Raw genomic sequence first — 21407 nt, 5'->3', positions numbered from 1 at the left:
TATAATAGGTTTCAAAAAAAAAAAAAAAAAAGTAGAAATGGACGTTTAGTCCCAAAGTTTGTGGGCTTTGGACACCCTAGTCCAGCGTCCTTAGGCCTAGTACTCGCTAGTCCAAATTTACAAAATCGGGAACAATTTAGTCCTTTTTTAGACGAGTTAGTCCAAATGGGAACCGATCCAAGTTTCTCTACTACTTAAAATACCCTCTCATTGTTTAATCCCAAACACGACTCTGTTTTTTATTTTCTTTTAGATTAGATCTGAGAACTTGGATGAAATTTACATAGAGAAAAATAGGCGATTTATGTTGAGATTTGCAGGGAGAAAGAGAGGCAAGTTTTTCATTCCCATTTTCAGATTTAATCTAAAAATCTTTAACCATCAAGAGAAAGTGTGTTTGTACATCGAGTAGCAGAAGATTATCTCAGTTGATGCAGGAGTTTATATATGTTTTACTAATCTTTTGATTTTCTTCTGAATATAGACTAGAATGTGTAAAAGTTAACCTAATTTCTACATCTGATTTTCTTTTGAAACTACGAGTAACTTACCGATCTTCATCAGTTAATTCGAGTTTTTCATATCTCATCAACTGCACGCAAGAAAAATACCATTAGAACAGATCTGGTAAGTTCTCTTGTTATTTTGACTTTTTTGGATTTCTTTTGTTAAATTTTGCACTTATTTGTTCACCTTAAGATGATTAATCAAAAGATATGAATAGTTTAATTTTGTTTGTTGTAATTATTAAAGGATGGGAGGCGATTTTATATTCGAAAATCAACGGGAGAGAACATGATAAAACCTAATTTAGTGAAAATCTAGTGTAATTTATATGAATCTTCTATTTTTGTTGCTCAATTTTTGTAAACATTAATGTTTACTTCATTGATTTGGTTTTCCTTAATTTACCGTATGGATTTTGAATTTACGACACATGGACTTCATAGATTTTACTTAGTAGACCAGTGTACAAGATGGTACACTGCAACATAACCAGTGGACAAGAAGGTACACTACAACATCAGAAATGTGTTGCACCTATGTACAATTCTCATTTCCTTCGTTATGGGAAGAAAACTAAATTGTTAGTTCATAATATGCTCATTTTAAATGTATTTAAAAATTTGAATCACCGGAGTGAGTTGTATTTCTTCAATTATTATTTTACCAGTTTGAGATCATACTATATACTACAAGATTGATTTGGCGTATTGCTATATGTGGGTCTGCTGGTGTGTGATTAACTTTTTGTTCGTTTTAATTTAGGTTGTCAGATGTCCATAGTTATTGCTACAGCTTTGCTTTGGAGGAGAATTAGTTGTTATTATTATGACTAAATTAACAAATATTCTATTGTTATTTGTAGTGTAAACTTGAAGGAAACCGTAATTTATTGTTGTTTTCAGTATCGTGTCTTCTTATAACTTGATTTTTTAGACTTGAATAAGCACATTATCTGTTAGTATATCTCAAGTTCTCAACTTTTTTCTTTATCCCAATTGCAGGTGTATTGAAGGTCAAAGATGATAAAGATCAGTTCCCAACTTATGTTGTTATGCTTGCAGCCCAAGATGCTACAACACGATGCAAGGTATTTGTTCTAATTGTATACTTTGGTTCCCTTGATGATTCCTATCTGAATATTGATCCTAACTGATAACATGATTGTGTGCTTTAGGCTTTCTTAGTTGAAATTGATAAGTACAATCATCGTTTAATGAAACAACATATTGATTCTTAGTGTAATTATACACATCTAGATAGTTAATGTGTATATAGTTGTACTCTTGTTGATTGTTAATATGAATGATTAGTTTTGTGCATGTTTTACAAGGTGTACATATTGATGCACCTGTGTAAATCTTATGAAAAAGCAGGTTTCCCTTGTTTTACAAGTTTTGTGTATGTTTTACCGGGTGTACATATTGGTGCACCTGTGGGAAGTAACTCCCATGAAAAAATTGGTTTGTGTGTGGTTGTGAATGATCAGCTTTATGCATGTTTTGAAGCGGTGTACGTATTGGTGCACCTCTGTAATTCCCATCAAAAAGTAGGTTTATGTGTGGTTATGAATGATCGTTTTTCTGCATGTTTTGCAGGGGTGTACACATTGGTGCACCTGTATAATTTCCATGAAAATGTGTGCCCGAGTGTGAATATGAATGATCGATTTTATGCATGTTTTGCAGGGGTGTACACATTGGTTCACCAATGTATTTTCTATGAAAAAGTAGGTTTGTTTGTGGCTATGAAGGATCGGTTTTAGGAATGTTTCAAAGGGATGCATATATTGATGCACCAATATACTTCTCATGAAAAAGTAAGTCTGGGTGTGAGTATGATTGATATGTTGTGCATGTTAGTAATCTACTTTTCGGTAAAGTGCAATGAATCATTGTACTGGGATGTTTCGAAGCAATATTAAGTTTGTGTAGTAATGCCACATGGATTGTCTCTGGCCATAACTGACTAACTTTTTATTTTGATCGTTTTCTTGCTTTATTTTCTTATGTGGATGTTGGTGAAAGGATAGTCACTTTCTTTTCAAGTTGCGATTTCGTATGTTCACTGTTTTGTCCTCGATGCAGGTTATCTGCTAAACTTACCTCTGCAAATATGGATGTTATCCAACTGCATCTTGGCGCAGTTAATATTTTTATCAATATGTGCAGACTAGAGTGGCAGTCTGGCTATCATGGATTTTGAATTTTCTGGATCTTTGCAGCGGTGTACATAATTGTACACATCAATGTAAATTAAAAAAATTTAAAAATGAAAATTATATAGTCATATGGGTACTCTTTTTATAGCTTTCGGAAAATGCTTTCCAAATATATAAAGTTTATCGATTTTGGACGAGCGGTTCAAAAGATAAATTGTTTTTCATTATTTTTTTTTTATTCAAAATAGCTGACGTCGTCATGAATCAATGTGGACTAAATTGCAAATATTTGGACTAAATAGTAAATAATGAGGATTATTAGTGTATTTTTCATATTTTTGGGCTAATTTGTACCTAATTAACTCGGATTGGACTAAATTGTACCTTTAGATTGATTTTTGGAGTAAACCGTATTCCCCCGATAAAAAAAACTCTCCGCCAGGCGAACCAAAAGCTACAACTTTTAGGTCGCAATAAAAACTGAATTATCCAATTGTTGTTACATTTTTATTTGTATGGTTTAACTTCCTCTTCATTCGAGTTTCGACAATAGTAAATTAAACATTATTTCTTTTGGTTAGGAGTCTTAGGACATGCCACGGTTGCCACCCTACGGTGTCCATAATCCACATCAAAAACATGCAATTCCATTCATTAAAGCAGGACCACCTCCACTTAAGGATTGGGATTAATCATCAATGAGTGCAGGACCACCTGATGATGAGGAGAATATTAATCTCCTCGAGAAAATAATGCATTATAATCCTATTCAAGTTTAATAGATACCAAAGGGCCAAGTAATAAGATTTCCTGACCTCAAGCTAACTGAAAAGTGAAAACTAACACCGATTGACCTTTTAGAGACGTTTTCTGTTTTTATAGTTTATTAGTGAGTTAGTTCTTCAAGACATTTTTAAAGGTAGCATACGAATCGCTGGTCCAGCTCCGACATTTAGCGATCTAGAAATTACTCCTGGTTATTAATTAATTTGTGTACTAATTCTTGTTTGGTTCACCTCTTAAATCACTTATATTTTGTTCACTGCACCTACTTTTGAAATGCACATTTATCATACATGTACAAATTCGATTTCCAAATCAAAAAAATTATTCAGCAAACCAAATTTTCGCAGTCGCATTCCCCTTTTTCATGCCACATTGTGGATCCATGGAATTTTGTGGTTGTTGGTAGGGTTTGTGTTACCGGCCCACTAATCATGCATTGATCATGGTCATAATTCAGAAAACACACCCATATGGGATCCATGATTAATGTTCTTAGTTAACTAATCTACTGAATGAAGTTAAAGAAAATCAAACGAATTAAACCAAAATTTAGCAAACTTTGTCGTTGTCTCTTGTGTTAAAATATGAAACCATACTGGTAACATGTTACTAGGAACCATTCCATTCTCACCATACACAGTATAATTCAGTGTATGCATAAGCGCAATGCATGTCATATTATTCCATCACGCGTATATGTTAGCGGTTAATAACTTGAGACATTGAACAATCCGCTTAATGTTAATCATCCACAAATTATAAGATGTATAAATACGTGGAAATGTTCTGATCACTGAATTGATTAATAACTCTTAATTTGTCATTTTACTTGATCATCATATCATTCGTCAGTCATTGCTAGATCTTTCACGAGACAATGGAAGAAAATGGAATCTCTCCTGGTTTTCTAGTGCTTCAAAAGTAAGTTGGTATTTACAGAGTCTTACCTGTCGTGTCTCGATCTCTCCGCTTACCTAATCCTAATGCATGTCGTGTCTCGATCTCTCCGCTTACCTAATCCTAATGCATGCACTCAAGCTTTCGGGTCTAGTCTTTCGCTGCAGTTAAAATTAGTTGTGCTTAATTTAGTCTGTATCCTGATCACGTGTTGGGAAAACGATTAATAACTATGCAGCCACCAACCGTTTTAAATTTTAAATTGATTTCATCAAATAAAACATAATAATAGAGACCAAGTGATCTAGTTAATAATTAAGAACATAAATCCGACCCACCACCACTTTCGATACAAACACCGACGGTTTTAACCACCAGCCTATCTGTCGATCGACCTCCTTTGGGTCCTATGGATATAGTAGAGATAGGCTGCATTTTTCTTTTGTTTTCACCTTTTGCTCTGGTAGTATTATGCTGTCCTATTGGCAATTATTCTCAGTTGTATCCTTTTGGTGGCTTTTGTTTACATTTTTTTTTAATCATGATGGAAAAATTGTCGCATAAAAATCATCATATGCAAGCTGCTCCGTCCATGCCAACTTGTCAAAACAAAGATCAATTTCTCGAGAACTAGCAAGCCCTCGTAGTTTAACTGGGATACATATTAGATTATGTTTAAAGAGACAGATTTATCGTGATGGGATATGTTTTTCTCCTTTATTTGGCGGATCAAAAATCTTTTATGTATATTGAGGAAGGCTCTGGGTGGGCTTCTTCAACTCTGCAAGTTATTTGAAGTGTCTGCCTTTGATGCCCCAGTTTGAACCTATAGAATCTTTGATGATTAGACAAATGTCGAAGTTATTTGATAAATTATCAAATGAAGCATCAATATTTATCTTAACTGATTATCCATTGGGGGAGGCCAAGTTTAAATGTTTTGTGAGGTAGCCTCGTTTAACCTTTAGGTGAATGTCAAAAGTAGATTGAACCACCATATTCTTTATGATGTTCATAGTAAACCATTTATTTGGGTTCTTATTTTCAAAAAGTTTTAAGCATTTATTCTTCCAAAAAAACCATGCAGTAAATATTAAAGTTAATGTCCATAATTTTGTTGACTCTGCATCGGTGTTACTTATGTTTTGGAACCAACTAACAATCCAAGATCCAATCATAGTTTGTTGGGATTGGATGTTTGAGACCTTAACATTCATTGCTAACCATATGGACCTAGAGAAGTCACAATAAAAAAAAGAAGATGTTCCAGGGTTTCATCTTTTCTTTGGCAGAGAGGACATCTTTTATCTATGTCTTGCCTATAGTGACTAAATTTCTCCCTCCGAGGAGCAATATTTTTAAGACATTTCCAGATAAAAAATTTAGCTTTATGAGGAGCTTTTGTCTTCCAAAGAATATTTTAAGTCGTACCTGGGATTGGTTTTGAAAATGTGGGGGTCTAACAACCACACCCAACAATTCGTTTGGCAATCTGAGAGGACTTACTCCAATATACTTTATAGAGAATCAGCTAGACAGTCAGACTCAATCTGGAGTAAAGTATATCAAAGAGTTTAATATCTCTAACTCTTAGTTCAATCCGAAATCAGCAAATAGAAATCTGCGAGCCTGATTGAATAAGAGGAGTAACTTGAACGGTACCAAAGACCAATGTTCAAGTGTCAATCAATATAAATCAACAACCCAAGGTTGGTTATTCTAATTGATTGATCTTAACGCACAACCTGTGATATTTCAATTATATAACAAAATATAATGCAGAAAAGAAATAACACAGACACCAGAATTTTGTTAACGAGGAAACCGAAAATGCAGAAAAACCCTGGGACCTAGTCCAGATTGAACACCACACTGTATTAAGCCGCTACAGACATTAGCCTACTACCAATTAACTTCGGATTGGACTGTAGTTGAACCCTAATTAATCTCACACTGATTCAAGGTACAGTTGCGCTCCTTACGTCTCTGATCCCAGCAGTATACTACGCACTTGATTCCCTTAGTTGATCTCACCCACAACCAAGAGTTGCTACGACCCAAAATTGAAGACTTGATAGACAAATCTGTCTCACACAGAAAAGTCTATAGGATTGAATAAATTTGTCTCCCACAGAAATACCCAAGATTTTTTGTTCCTTCTTTTGATAAATCAAGGTGAACATGAACCAATTGATAACCCGGACTTATATCCCCGAAGAACAACTTAGAATTATCAATCACCTCACAGTAAATTTAATCGACTAGCGAAACAAGTTATTGTGGAATCACAAATGATGAGACGAAGGTGTTTGTGATTACTTTTCTATCTTGCCTATCGGAGATATAAAATCTCGAGCCAATTATTTCAATTGTACTCAACACGATAGAAACAACAAGATCAGATCACGCAACTACAAAGATAATAGTTGGGTCTTGCTTCACAATCCCAATGAAGTCTTCAAGTCGTTAAACTACAGGGTCTCGAGAAGAAACCTAAGGTTAAAGGAGAATCGACTCTAGTTATGCAACTAGTAACACACAGGAGGTGTGGGGATTAGGTTTCCCAGTTGCTAGAGTTCTCCTTTATATAGTTTTCAAATCAGGGTTTGCAATCCAAGTTACCTTGGTAACAAAGCATTCAATATTCACCGTTAGATGAAAAACCTGATTCAACCAAGCTAATATCTTTCAACCGTTTGATCGAACTTAGCTTGTTACACACAAATGAAATGTACCCTCATTTAGGTTTATGTAACCGTACCTAAACGTGTACACCATGTTGGTTCACAAATAGTTAACCGAGGTTAGCCATATGATTACTCTCATATCAACCTTATTCATCTCAACCATAACTAGTTCAAATGACTCAAATGAAACTAGTTAAAGAGTTGTTCAATTGTAATAGAAAACACAATTGAAACCAAATCGGCTTGATTCACTTGAATCAATCATGAACATTATAGCCACGGTTTGCAAAGATTGCATTCCTTATGATTTAAATGTTTAAGTTCATGAACTGGCTGATTTGACAAAGTAACCAGCTTAAATATGTGTATGGGTATGCGTACTTAAGCAACCGGATTTGAGTTTTTTTAGTTTCCAAACTTAGCAGAAATTTTCGGTTCAAAAACTTCCGCCAGTATCCGTACTGGTACGCATACTTAAGGTGACTAGTTAAGAGTTTGTCAAAACCAAACTCAGCAGAAATTTTCGGTTCTAAAACTTCCGCCTATGTGTACGGGTACGCATACTTAACCTGTCTCCTTCACCAATTTCGTATACACACATATGCATACACTTGGCTCCCGGTTTATAGATTTATACACTAATGTGCGTACACACTATATCTGCTTATATCCAAACATGGTTACATTCTCAAATCTTTATTTCAATCATTGAAACATTCTTCTATAATGACAAAAGACGTTTTCACACACTATTAGCATCAAAGCAATTTTCAAGATATTGAAATAATCATTATTGAAACATTCCAATCCTACATCAAATGATTGTATCACACAAACCATTTAAGATGTTACTCGGCAATTTTCTCATGACATAAGATGAACTTGGTCAAAGCGAAAGCTTACCAACACATATTTCGAGAAATATGTAAGCGAGATATACTCAGCTCGAATTCTCAAATGTGTATAGAGAAAACTATATCTTAACACGACTTACGTCTCAATATATGAGATAGTAGAAATAGACTTTCCAAGTGATAGACGAGTTCACGTCTCCACATACCTTTTGTCGAGGAAGTTCCACAAGCTCACCTTAGTAGTTCTTCGTCTTCAAATGATGAACTCTGTGAAATCTAAGCTCAACTACACTATTTATGTCCTAGTCCGGGACATCTATAAATAGGCTAGAAATCAAGACTTCTAGTTTTGATCACTAACATTGACAAACATGCTTGAGATAGCAACGCATGTGAGTTCGACCGAGTAGTACTCTAACAGGTTGATTTAGTTGGTTCCTTAGGTGAGCATCAGAAATCAAAACTTTGTAAGCTGATTTGACTATGATACTCCGGTTCTATTAGGTTCCATATCATCTTATCTTCTTCATGTTTCACAAGGTACACTTTAAAAATTAATTCAGTTATAAGATCTGAAAATAATTCCTGAATGAAATAAGAATTTCATCTTCTAGGATTATGTAACATAAGATCAAACACATAGACTATTCTTGTTGGTTCAGAGTAGGAATATTTAGGAACAGGTAGTTGGTTAAGACCTTTGACCCAATTATCGAACCAAACTAGAGTTTTAGTTCCACACCTGACATTTCATCTGTGATATTTTTTAACGTTTTTTAAAGCCTTTCCAAATCCACGAAGAGTTGTATGGTTTATCTTGAGATGTGGAATATCATAGTGTGGACAATATTTTGAATTCATGATGTTTCCCCAAGGTTTTTCCGATTTTGTACATAGTCTCCAAGTCAAATTAGTAATTAAAGCATTATTGTATTGTTTTAAGTTCCAAAGGTTAAACCTCCATCATTTTCCGAAAAGTATAATGAAGCCCAAGATATTAAGTTAACTCACATGTTGTTTTTATGACCCCACCAAAATCTTCTTTGGTAGTTTGAAGTTACTCATATAATGAGCTGGAATGGAGTTCAACACTGATTTAATCAGAGTGGTTCTTGCAGTCTAATTCAATGTTTTAGAACTCCATCCTTGAAGTCTATTACCAAAAGCATCTTCAATAAAAGTGAAGGAATTTGTTTTGTATGTTCCTAGAATAATTGGAAATCCAAAATACTTATCTGAAGAATACAGTTGCTTAACTCCCAGAGAGTTTACTATACTAATTTTCACTTCTTCAGACAAGTCACCAGTAATGAAAGCGGTTGATTTGGAAAAATTAATCATCTGACCAGAGAGAGCTCCAAACTCTTCAAGGATTTTGAGAATGTAATTGATGCTGTGTTGATCTGCTTGAAAGAAAAGAAGACAATCATCTGCAAATTGCAGATGATTGTTAGATGGGAAGTTTTTCACTGCTTGAATACCTCTTAAAGACTTGTTATCCTCTTTATTTTTTAAATATATAGTAAGAAATTCCATAGTAGTGATAAATAGATAGGGGGAAAGAGGATCCCCCTATCTTAATCCTCTTGAAGGAGTGAAAGAATCTATCATCCAGTCAAATGGATACAATTGTAGTTTTAATGCATTCCTGAATAAGAGATCTTCATTCTTCACAAAAACTTAGAGATTAAAGCATCTTATCCAGAAAAGACTATTCAAGCATGTCGAAATCTTTTGACATATCCAACTTGAGACCTGAACGATTATCTTATTTGATATCTTCATTGAGGGGATTAATTCATGTGTTATGATAATGTTATCAATAATGTATCTTTGTGGAACATAAACTTCTTAAGTAGGTAAAATTATTTTCTATATGATTGGTTTCATTCTTGAGACCAACAATTTTGAAATAATTTTATATGTACTTTTGGATAGGCCAATAGGTCTGTAATTGATAGACACATTTTTGTGTCTAATTTATCTCGGTTCTATATATTGATAGTGCTCATTTTTGTACTTATTATGGTGTTTTATGTGTGTGTAGGTATTTTTGGCCAATAAACATTTTTGGAAAAATCTGCTCGAAAAGTTGCGCGGGGCACCCCGGAGGACACTTGCTATTCGGACCCCTCAAATGGATAAGGGGTAACCAATTACTAAGGGGCATCCATTTCCAGGCAGCTGCTAAAGGGAGACTAGCACAAGATAGGGGGAGGTCATCTTCAACATTTCAAAAAATCAAAAAGGCGGAAAAAAGAACCAGGTTGCATACCAGATTTTGGGTTGGATTTCTAGGGTGTTTTAGAGAGATTCAATCGCTGGAATTTCTTGGGCTGAACGTGATTGAGCATAACAGGCTTGGTATGTGCGCTGGAATCGATCAAATTAGGCTGGATAATCCGGAAAAAGGAAACAGGGGTTGAGTTGTATACGGAAACTGTGTGGAATTATTTTAAGAATTTCAGGGAGACTAAAGGCGTGATATTGTTTCCTAAGGTGAGATTCTATCTAAGGAAGAGTTTCGGATGATTTGTAAGTCGTAGAAACGCGTAAGGAAGTTGGCAGAGAAGATTATTGCCGTGGCTTGCACGAAAAGAAAAAGAGAGAATTAATCGCTATTTTTAGGTTTCTGAGCAGTATAAAAGGTGTGTTCGAGTTCCAGGGAAGAGGACGAAGTTATTGGAGCAGTCGCAGAGGAGTTTGTAGCACTACAGAGCTGAATTGATCAAGTTGCAGGAAAACCCGTGTTTCTGCTGCTGAAGAACAAAGGTTGCAAATAAGAACATCGTCTCAAATTTGTAACGTTGCTACAATGACTTCTTTGTAACAGTCGTCCATCGTTTTGCAACGCCATTACACCGTTGCAAATAATCAGTGTTATAGTTTTTCATCTTTTAATCAACTTTTGAACCATAAACAAATATTTTGAGCAAGTGATTAATATGAGGAGATAAACCCCATTGCTGAGGCGACGGAGGAAGCCATTTTTCCAATTATTATGTGGTAAATTCTATTTAATTTAATTTTTGCAATTCTTTTATGATTATTTGCACTGAACTGAAATTGGATATATGGTTCTGATTAAGTGGTTGTGTTCTCAATTGATGGGTCATGCTTAGGTTAAGTCTTTTGATGGTCCATGCTTTCGATTTACAACTATTTTTTTGAGAATCTATTTGTCTAGGAGAAAATATTAGAATCACTTTAAACGTAAAGAGTTGCATAAATACTGACTAGATTAAATCACATAAAAATTGGAGATTGGTGGAATCCTGAGTCTCAGAGCTTTTTATAATCTTGAATACAATTTCTTTTTAAGTTTTATATTTTAATTTGAGTCTAAAATCGAGTCTACACAATCCGAGTTGAACGAACTTCACTACCACTTAAAAACTACATCAATAATCATTAGGTATTGGTGGATGATGAGTTTTTGGAAATATACATGTGGTAGTTTGGTTTATATGAGCTTGTATATTTTTTTAAGAGAAAAAATTATGTACCATAGTTATGATATCATCACCAACTGTGTTATGTTTGAGTTTGAAAAAAGCCTGCGGGATAACAATGTGGTCCAGGGGAATTCCAACTAGCTAAGCTTTTAACAACACATAGTAGCCTACCCTTGTCTAATGTGATACCATTGGCCATTAGAGTCTCTCAGAGAAGTTATGTTATTCCTCGATCTCTTTCTGTTATCTAATGAGTGAAAATTGGTTATATTACTATTTGCACCCCTAACTTAACGATCCCTGAATTTCTGTTGCCAAAATTCAGCTTCCACTTTTTTCCAATAGTTAAGTTTATCAATAGTGAGCTGAACTTGGCAACAATTTTTTCACTGTGCGGAAGAGACTGAAGTTGAGATACTTATTCTTAAGTTGAATAATATTTTTATCAATCTGACCAAAAAATGCTCCTTATTCCACTTGGACAAATTTTTCCTAGCTTGAGAGAGTTTTTGATTTATATCGTAGTTGTCTGTAGAAGAACCCCAAGTACTAAAAACAAATTGAGAACATGTTGGATCTCTCAACCAGCATATATAGAATTTCCATGAATTCCTTGGTTTGTAGACATCGGCTTCTGTAACTAAAAGTAGAGGGCAGTGATCTGATCCTAAGAAAGGAAGATGATAAAATTTTGAATCCAGATAATTCATTTGCCATTGGGCATTATGGAGAGCCATATCAATTCTGGATTTCTTATATCCTTTCCCGTTGGATTTATTAGACCAATGTAATTACTTCATAGGAAACCCATATCCATGAGACCAGCAGAATCAATAATGTTACAGACCCATTTATCTATTGAGGCCCTATCTGAAGGTTGACCCTTGTTGTTGATATGAACATTTACGTCACCCAAAACCACCCATGGCTGAAAAACATTATTGCTGAGATCTTTTAAAAATTCTCACTGTAAGTTTTTTATGTCATAGTGAGTAGAACCATAAACACAGGATAACAGTCATTCCTGCTTAGCTGAATTAAAAGTAACCGGGATATGGATCATATTATCCTTGAAACAAACAACATCACATGGAAATACATTTTCCAAAGAATAGTAAGATCCCCCAGACAAACCCACATAACTAGCACATAAGGAATTGGGGTAACCATAAACTTGTGTAAGGAATTTAGCTCTCTCTTCACTAATTTTTGTTTCTGCCATAAAGATAATATCTGGATTATGATTTTTAACTATATCATTTAAATGTGTCCTTAGCATCTATACCTTGGATATTCCAAGACAAAATTTTCATAGCTAAGATGTTAAAATAGCTAAAAGAAAATGAACAGAAATAAAAGGGCTCTGAATAACGAATTTGACATATCATCCAGAGAGATTGAAATTCAACAAAGAAATTGAAATTGAAATTGAATTGCAGATCAAAGATTTGATGAAATTGATTAAGAATGGGAAAAATTACCTGGTCATTAGCGATCAGATTATTGCCTTTGGAATTCCTTGAGTGATTTTGTTCTGAAACAGTTCCATGATAGGTTGGATAAGAATTTGGGGTTTGATTATTATCATTCAGAATGTCACGAGCATTTTCATTAGATTCATCATTGTCACTAATTGAACTTTGACTTAAAGAGTTTCCCTCAAAATGAGGAATGAGTGAATGAATTGGTTCTTTGTATGCTCTGGTTGAATGAAAGGTGTCTGGATCTAAATATTCGATATTGTAATCATGGAAAGAGATATCAAATCCCCCCATGTTGTCTGGCTTTTGTGTCATGTTGTTGTATCCGGAAATTAAGTATCCCTACTATGATGATGTACCTTTTTTTTTTCCTTCCAAATTTATATTTTTCAAAATATCAATTAAGCTTTCACATATAATGTTATTTAGTAAATTACATTTCAAATCGTATTACTTAAAAATAGATGTATGACCGAGTTAGTTGATAAGGAATACATCATTATCTATTAGACTATCAAATGAATTTCAAATATGATACGTCTGCAAAATAAATTCCGCCTTTTGAAAAGCTTTAATACGTAAAGTATGTAACGTATGTATTGTTGTAGAAATTAATCGACATACCTATAATGAAGTGGTCAATGATTACTACACTAAATCTATCCTTTTGTAAAATATACATGAAATAGGATATAGTCTTATACCATTACACGCTTTGTACTACGGTTTCGCAACGTATGGTGTATCGTGTTATGATATGATACGCTCGTGCCGAACACCAACACATCACCAAAGAAGCTGTAGTCCATCCTACATTTAGCATCACTCGGAAAACAGTTGCACAGTTCCATCCATTTCAACTGGATAAAAGAAATATGGATTATCTTTTTGCTTTGCTTAAAAATATTCTAAAAGATGTTCAACATTTCCCATCTTCAGAACATCTTGACGTCTTCTTCTTTATATGTGATTATTGCAGTCCATTTGAGTGACCAATTCTTCTCGTCTCCAATTGTCACAAATAAAAATAAAAACTTTTGTTCAAGATCGACAAGAAAATATAATTAGATGCAAATCTCTTGAACAAAATAAATACTACTGACTCTAGGGTTTCCACAAATTTAGTAGATTTTCACTTGCCTAGCCGCCAAAAAGAAAAGGATAAAGATATAACTTCAATATACGGCATAATATTTTTAATATCTAAAAATTCACTTGGTTAACTGACGACATAAAAATGCCAGATGCATGGCCTAGGCACGAGAGCAAAAAATCTTCCCTTATCGTGTTGTACGATAATATGCTAGGTGCACTGTGCCCAAACATGAGCGTAATGTGATGTGCCATTAACAGGCCAGCAAAGCATATTACACACACAGCTTTCATGAACTTGATCTTTTTGTTAAATAGAAGATCTATTTGGGAGAAAGCCATGCCCAAAATGTTGGAAGAGCTAACTTAAGAAAATTAAAGAATGAAAAAGAGAACTACTTTTGACTAATTTTGCAATAAATTAAGTACAGTAAAGTACTACGGTTACCAAAAATCAAAGATGATGATCAATTTGCTTAGCTCATAAACTTCTTGCTTAATAAAATAGGAGGAGTCAGGAGATTACAATTTCTGCCATGGTACTACCACCATCCAGCTAAGAGTTGTCACACAAACACATGAATCTCACTGGGTACACGTCACACCAGTGGGGTCCTCCCAAAAGTTTCAGTTTGGCTAAAGCCGTGTGATATCATCAAGTTCAAGAAATATAGTTAGTTGGCCTTGACTATTTAACACTTAGATTCTTGAGCGCCGCATGCAGATGCTTAAAGAAGGTTGCAGCTTGATTGGTGGCCAATGAGCCTATTTAGTTCTAGGCTGCTGTTGTGCTACCACCAATATCAAACTAAAATATGTCCACTACCACCAGGATCATAGCAACGCACATAACATAGTAGTTACAATGCAGTGCACTCACGTGCATAATTAAGGTAGGTTGTGATCGTGATGGTAACACCAGTTATACAAAGAGATTAACACTGATCTGATCTCCCAATAATTTGAGATTTTGACATTGTTTATTTGTATTCAACCGTAGAAAACCTAACTAAAATCTCCAAAATCAATCAAATCTTGATTCACTCCCGATATTATGCTGCTTTTACAATCTTGAATTACACTCATTAAAACCAGCTAGCTAATCAAATCTCTCATTTTCCCTCTTAATTAATCAATCACTAATCAATCGTACCCTCGTATATCTCTGTACACACCCATACATCATCTCTTGATTTCTCCAGTAGTCATCCGTATGGTCCCACGTGAGTAAATCAGGTGGTGGGTAACTGTTAAAAACTACAGATATGGTCTCACTTCATTCGAAATTCCAGCTACTTACTCCACGTGGTTGTCCCTTTTCCCTACTCCAAATACCCTCCTCGATTTCGATTTTCAACCCCCCTCGGAAGTCCAGCTGTACGTCCCTCTATCCCTACTCCTATAACGAGAAAATATTTTGCTCACTCGCTTCTTCGTCGTGAACAAAACCTACGATCTTAACAACTCACGCGTAGAATCAAACGACTTGCAAAGATTCGACAGTTTTAGCTCACTAGTCACTACTACCCCACCACCACTGATTGAATACCCCACCAACTCCATTTGCTGTATAAAAGCACCAACTTCATTTCCATCGTTCACAACAGCAAAACAAGTCTTACAAGCAGCACATTTGAGTTTTCCAAGTGTAAATAGTTACAAATGGCGGTTTCAAGAATCCGTCGCACACTTTCATTCAATAAACCAAACCTTAATCATCAAACATCCTTTTCCTCACCAAAGGGTGGAAAATCATATCATGTAAGATCAGTTAGTCTTCCATGCAGAACACATCCACTGTTATCTCAGCTCAAAGACGAAATCAATGAGCTCAAAACATGGGCATCCAAAGTTGACGACCGGACATCGTCTTGGTTATGCGACGGATTAATGATGCTTAAAGATGTTCACGATTCCGTTGACGATCTCCTTCAACTTCCACAAACACAGGCATCTCTTCGCCGTAGATCTGATTGGGTTGAGAACCTATTAGAGGATTTCCTCCGTTTTGTTGACGTGTTTGGAATTTTCCGTGCCTCGCTTGTTACATTGAAAGAAGAACAGTTATCAGCACAAGTTGCAATAAGGCGAAGAAGAGACTACGAGTCTAAATTGTCTTCTTACGCGAAAGCGCGCAGGAATATGGAGAAAGAAATGGAAAAACTCGTGTCCATTGTTCGAAGTATCGGACGTTGCTCTTTACCACCACCGGTGGGTTGTGCGTCGTTGTTAGCGTCATCGACATCAACCCAAAATGAGATTGAGTTGGCTGGAATTTTGAAAGATGTTAATGAAGTGACAGTATTGGTATCCGTGTGTGTTTTCAATGGAATTTCAAAGTCTTCCATGGGAGGGAAATATAAAGCTTGGGCTAGTTTAAGTTTATGGAAGAATAACAACAAGGAAATGATGAATAAAGATTTCCAAGGGATTAGAGAATTTGAAGAAGTGGAGATTGAGAAATTAATGAGGTTGAGAAAACAAAAAGAAGAAGAAGAAGTGAAAAGGGTGTTGATAAAAATGGAGAATTTGGAGAATTCAATTGAAGGTATTGAGAAAGAGAGTGAGAAAATGTTTAGGAGTTTGTTAAACACAAGAGTTTCACTTCTGAATATTTGTACTCAATAATCTAAAAATTGTAGCTCAAACTAGAGATAAATGAGAAAGATCTTATCTTCTTTGAAAACTATGACATTTGAAATGAAGAAGGATTAGAGAGAAAAAATGGGGGAAATTATTGAATGATAATGAAATTTAATTTTGAATTAAATTGCAAGAACTAGAGGAAAAAGAAAAAAAGAGTGTATAGTAGTAGCAGTAGTCGGAATGATTTGACAGTGTAAAATGGTTTCTTTGGAAAGAATACCCAATCGGGTTTTTTGCCATTTGAAGTTGGTCTGGTTTTTTAATTAGTCCTTAATTTGTTTTACTTCTTATTTTGTGGCGTTTGTTTTTCCTCGATCAATATCTCTCGCCCAATCATTTCTTTGCAATTTCTAAATCTTTTTCATGCCATCTCCAAAATTTTATTATCTCTCTTTCTCGGGCCTTTGCCTGTATCTCTGGATATTTTTTTTCCTTTTGTTCTTTGATCAAATATCCTTGTATGCATTATGAGTTTTCAGCAGAAGAAAAAAAAGAAGTAATATTGAAGAGTCTGAAATGTCATTCGGTTTCTGTTTGTAATCTTATTTTAATTATGGGAAAGAACTTGTTGTTGTTTTTTCTTTCCAGTTACCTGTTAGTAGTTATTGTTATACGTACCTACCAGTTTACTACACCACTTAATTACTTGATCTTACTTAATATAATTACATTATTATATCATCAATTCGATCAAAAAAATTATCATATTATCAATTTATTACTCGCTGCGTTACTTTTTAATAGGCCAGTTTTTATAAATAAATATTTCAAAAAAATAGGTCAGTTTTCTAAATGGGAAAGTCAAATGTTATTTTAATTTTTTTGATCCACTTTTCTTTTAACTTTTTTTGATGACAAGTGTTATGTGGATCATTTCACTTATTTCTTTGGCCGATAAGTATCATGGGGACCGTTTCACTTCACTTATTTTATTGACAAGTGTCTAGAGGACCATTTTCAATAATTAGTTCTCTTAATATCCTTAATTTTCTCAAAAAAAGAAAATGGCCTATTAAAAAATAACGAAGGGAGTAGAAGATAACAAGATCTGTATGAGTCATTAACGTTACAAGTTGTGCCAAATACTACTGCTATGATTATATTCGACTGTTATAATTATATTTTACTGCTATAATTATAAGTTGTTCCTATAATTAGATTCGACTGCAGTATGACTAATTTTTCTCGTCAAATTGAATTGATGGACAAGTGGGCGTTAAGTTCAGAACTGGAATATGTTGAATTCGATTTCGTGCATACTCTCTGATGCAAGTTAGATGGCATTTGAATCCCATAATTTGATATAGTTTTTAGAGTCATGTAATAAGGGATGAAATTTTTAACACGTATAGCGTAGTAATAAGACCATCCGTTAAGTGTTTAACCATCAAATAAAAACATCAAATTAATATTTCTCAAAGGAGTGGTGGGTACAAAATCAAGCTGGATTATGCCCCACGGATCCCAATGTTATGGCCGTGATCAATGGGTTTAAATGTATAAAACTCCGGCTATAGTTAGCTGGATAACCAGAGCTATAATTAATCAACTAATTAAATAGTTTGGTGGAACCAGACCAGGATTTTTGCTCTCAATTTGGACTAACATGAACTTTGAGTTCTTGGTTAGTATGCAATTAGAAAATAATTTATGAACACATAAATTACGAAGTCATCAACGTGTTCACAAACAATATTCGCATATAGTCTAATACTAGAATTGTACGTTGTATGTATAAAGGGGATGATTATATCGATTCATCGACTCGAAGCCTTCGAGCTTGTCATTATCTAGTCGAATATTATCATAAATAATGTTCGTATAAAGGAATAAACAGAGAATCAAGTATAAATGTAAAGCACATGAAGTTCAACGCTGAATGTAAGGTGCTGAAATGTAAATAAGACAAAGATTTACGTGGTTCGGCACTAAGGCCTACATCCACGGGGCTGGTGTTTCACTATGTATTGAATGATTACAAAGATAGTCGAATGACTTTAGAGTATACATAGGTCTGCGGAAGTAGGGGGATTACTTACTCTTCCTATTTCTCTCTCCTATATTCTCCTATAATTGCTCTGGATTGGTCGACCCCCCTCTCTCTTAGTGGAGAGGGGTATTTATAGGGTTGGAACGTGGGTCCTACTTCTGAGGTGCCGTTGTAATCTTATCTTCTTGTGCTTTGTGCCCATTACGCAGAGGTCTTGGCATATGCTGCGGCCTGAGCTTGAATACGAAGGGTTATCCTCGCCTCATCCACGAGCTGATTGACACGTGTATATCTCTTTGGTATTTAATGCGGGTAGATGGATGTCTGCTCGTGTCAGACAAGTGTCTCTTTGTCTGGTCACATCTGTGTCAGTCAAACTTCCTCTCAGCCATTGATCTGGGATCTTCCTCGGGATTGGGTGTATTAACAACCAAGGGGTATTATCTGGTGCTCCTCTAAGCCATCATACCTCTGTGATCCTCTGTCCCTGACCGTCAGATCTGCTGACCGGTGGCATCTTCTGATGAGATGCTTGTTATCATGTTTTGATATCTTGTTTTACATGCCTTCCACGTGTCTCTTTCTGTACACGTGGTGGATGATGAAAGGTGTACATACAATTTGCCCCTCTTCTTCTGACTTGGGCACATTTTGCAATTTAGAAGAAGAAAGGTCGTCCTACACGTTTCCCACCTTGCATTAACTTTCCCATAACTGCTCCTTGGTACGAGGGACAGTTATTGTCTTCTCTAGCTTCATAAATAGGAAAGAGAATGTGAAAAAAAAAACTTTTATCCTCTTCTTGTCAGTGTTCATCCCCTTCTTGTTTTCTATTCTTGTTCTTTAGTCATTTATTATCGTTATTCCTGTGAGGAAGATAACAACATTCAATTTTCTGTCTCTTTCGCTCTCGATTGTTGTTCCCTGTATCCAGACAACTAGCTTTTGATATCTCCGATCCTCCTTTCTTCGACTGTGGTTGGTGCTTGTCGTCCTCTTCTATACAGGTATGGGGTTTTCATTAGCTGCTCATCATTGATTTATCTATGTATCTACCCGTTTGTTTCCTGCTGTTGTATTCTTGGTTTTGTGATGAAGAACACACATGTCGAAGCATATATGCTTGCCCCTGTTCTTTGTTACAAAGTCTGTGAGTCTGTATCTAAGTATTATCCCTGGAGTTGGATGGAGTATTTCTGGTTATTTTTAGTTCTTAGGGTTTTTAATGTTTATCCGGATGAACCATCAATTATGGGTTTTTTGATCTTTAGTGATCTCCTCGTATTCTTCTCTAAACTGTTTTTGTGTTTCCTTGTAGATATGTCTGATCGTCCGCGGGCTCCTTACCAAACCCCGCCGTCTAGTCCGCCAAGATCCCCTCCGCGTCGAGATTCTGACAGATCTCCACTTGGGGAAGGTCCTTACAAGTCTTCGCAATCGGATCCTCGGGGTCATAGGGTTTCATCTTCCTCTGGTGCGAAGGTTGTGCCTACTAAGAAAGGGGATGTGCCGAAGGGTCCTTCTGGATCTAGGTATGCTGTTAACCGCGCCCCTTCTCGTCCTCGTGAAGATTCTAGGAGTACGCAGGCTCCTCCTCGTGATGACTCTAGGAGTACGCGGGCTCCTCCTCCTCGTACTGAACATCTGGATGTTCCGCCCCTTCGTTCAATGGCTCCTCCTTCAGTGCCTCCGCAGAAATCTTTGCCTCCTCCCGCGGTTTCTTTCAAAGGGAAGTACTCCAAGGGTACTATGTCGAGAGCTGATCCGTCTAAAAATCTTCCTTCTAAAAGGAAAGCTTCGGAATTGAGTCCTACTTCTGATTCCGCAGACGAAGAAGAAACTGTCCCCGTGATACGCACATTTCAGTTGGTAAGAAGAAGGTCACTTTCAAGCATATTGATCTTGAGATGTTCAAGGAAAAACATGAACTTCAAGCTTTTGAGGTTCGCTTCTATGCCCCTGACGATGATATCACTTACGAGCTCCTTGCTAAGTATCAGTTTGACGAGTTTCATCTGTTGACTACGGTTGGAGCCTTCGAGGCGGGTCTCATGTTGCCCCTATATAAGTCGGGTGACTCCTTTTATTATGACGTGTTGGCTAGTCGCGAAGGCTCTTCCACGAACACTCATAATCGTTCCGTGTCACAACTATCTGGGAATTATCTTCGTTCACTGAAGGAATGTTACCTGCGAAGCAAGGGAGAGACTATGATGACCTGCTATGTTCCAAATCCTGCTGAGAGAGAGTGGTACACTCCTCAGAATTTTAACAGTTCTTTTGGGGATTATGTCAACAGTAGAAACCGTAAGCCGTGGAGTGTTAGTCTTCGTAATATTGCTGCTCCCCGTGGTGAAATTCGTCTTTTGAGTGAGGTGAGTGATGCCAAGCTGAAGTATGTTCCTGGTACTGAGGGATCTGCTAAACGGAAACTCTTTCCTGCTCGTGAAAGGATTAAGCGTGACCATGATTATGAATGGCATGCTACTGTTATTGAGGTAGTTGGTCCTTGGGCTTATGGTTGGATTCCGGGTCCGCGGGTTGGCGTCCTTCTGAAAAAGCAAGCCTCGTGAAACTCCTCCTGCTCGTTATGGAGATTTCTGTCCTTGGCGTCCGAATTTCGCGGGCATGAATTTTCCTTACGCTCTTGATGTCGTTGATGGAGATGAGGAGGAGGGTTCTGGTGCTACCCATCCACGAAGAGTGCTTGCTGCCAAGGTATAGTTTCTTCTTATATTCTCTATTCTATTTGCCCCTTTTTCCTTGCTTGAAATAATTTTCATTTTTGAAGTGAGGGAAAAAATGAGCCTTTGTGGGGATGTGTACTGGTTTGTAGGTGTCGAAGAAGAAGAAA

The 21407-nt window shown here is 36.0% G+C and overlaps 1 protein-coding gene and 1 long non-coding RNA gene across 3 annotated transcripts; both read left to right on the top strand.

The window, feature by feature from the left end:
• The first annotated feature begins 240 nt into the window (after positions 1–240).
• Positions 241–2743, top strand: LOC113332312. 2 transcript variants are annotated; one of them, XR_003351442.1, is made up of 4 exons: positions 241–627; positions 1509–1594; positions 2193–2323; positions 2592–2743. It is a non-coding gene; the product is annotated as an uncharacterized LOC113332312 (long non-coding RNA). The 2 variants fall into 2 exon arrangements; XR_003351440.1 differs by lacking the exon at positions 2193–2323.
• A 12836-nt stretch (positions 2744–15579) lies between these two features.
• Positions 15580–16545, top strand: LOC113349811. Its single transcript, XM_026593857.1, has one exon. It carries the CDS (start codon positions 15580–15582, stop codon positions 16543–16545), a length of 966 nt encoding a protein of 321 aa, XP_026449642.1.
• Positions 16546–21407: the final 4862 nt, after the last annotated feature.

Source organism: Papaver somniferum, chromosome 1 (genome assembly GCF_003573695.1).
Source record: "Papaver somniferum cultivar HN1 chromosome 1, ASM357369v1, whole genome shotgun sequence".
NCBI classification, from domain to species: Eukaryota; Viridiplantae; Streptophyta; class Magnoliopsida; order Ranunculales; family Papaveraceae; genus Papaver; species Papaver somniferum.
Note: the sequence above shows the minus strand (reverse complement) of the source record. Positions and strands in the feature narration are given on the sequence as shown.

Excerpts from the sequence above, each read along its gene's own strand:
- LOC113349811 (XM_026593857.1), top strand. The coding sequence starts at position 15,580 with ATGGCGGTTTCAAGAATCCGTCGCACACTTTCATTCAATAAACCAAAC.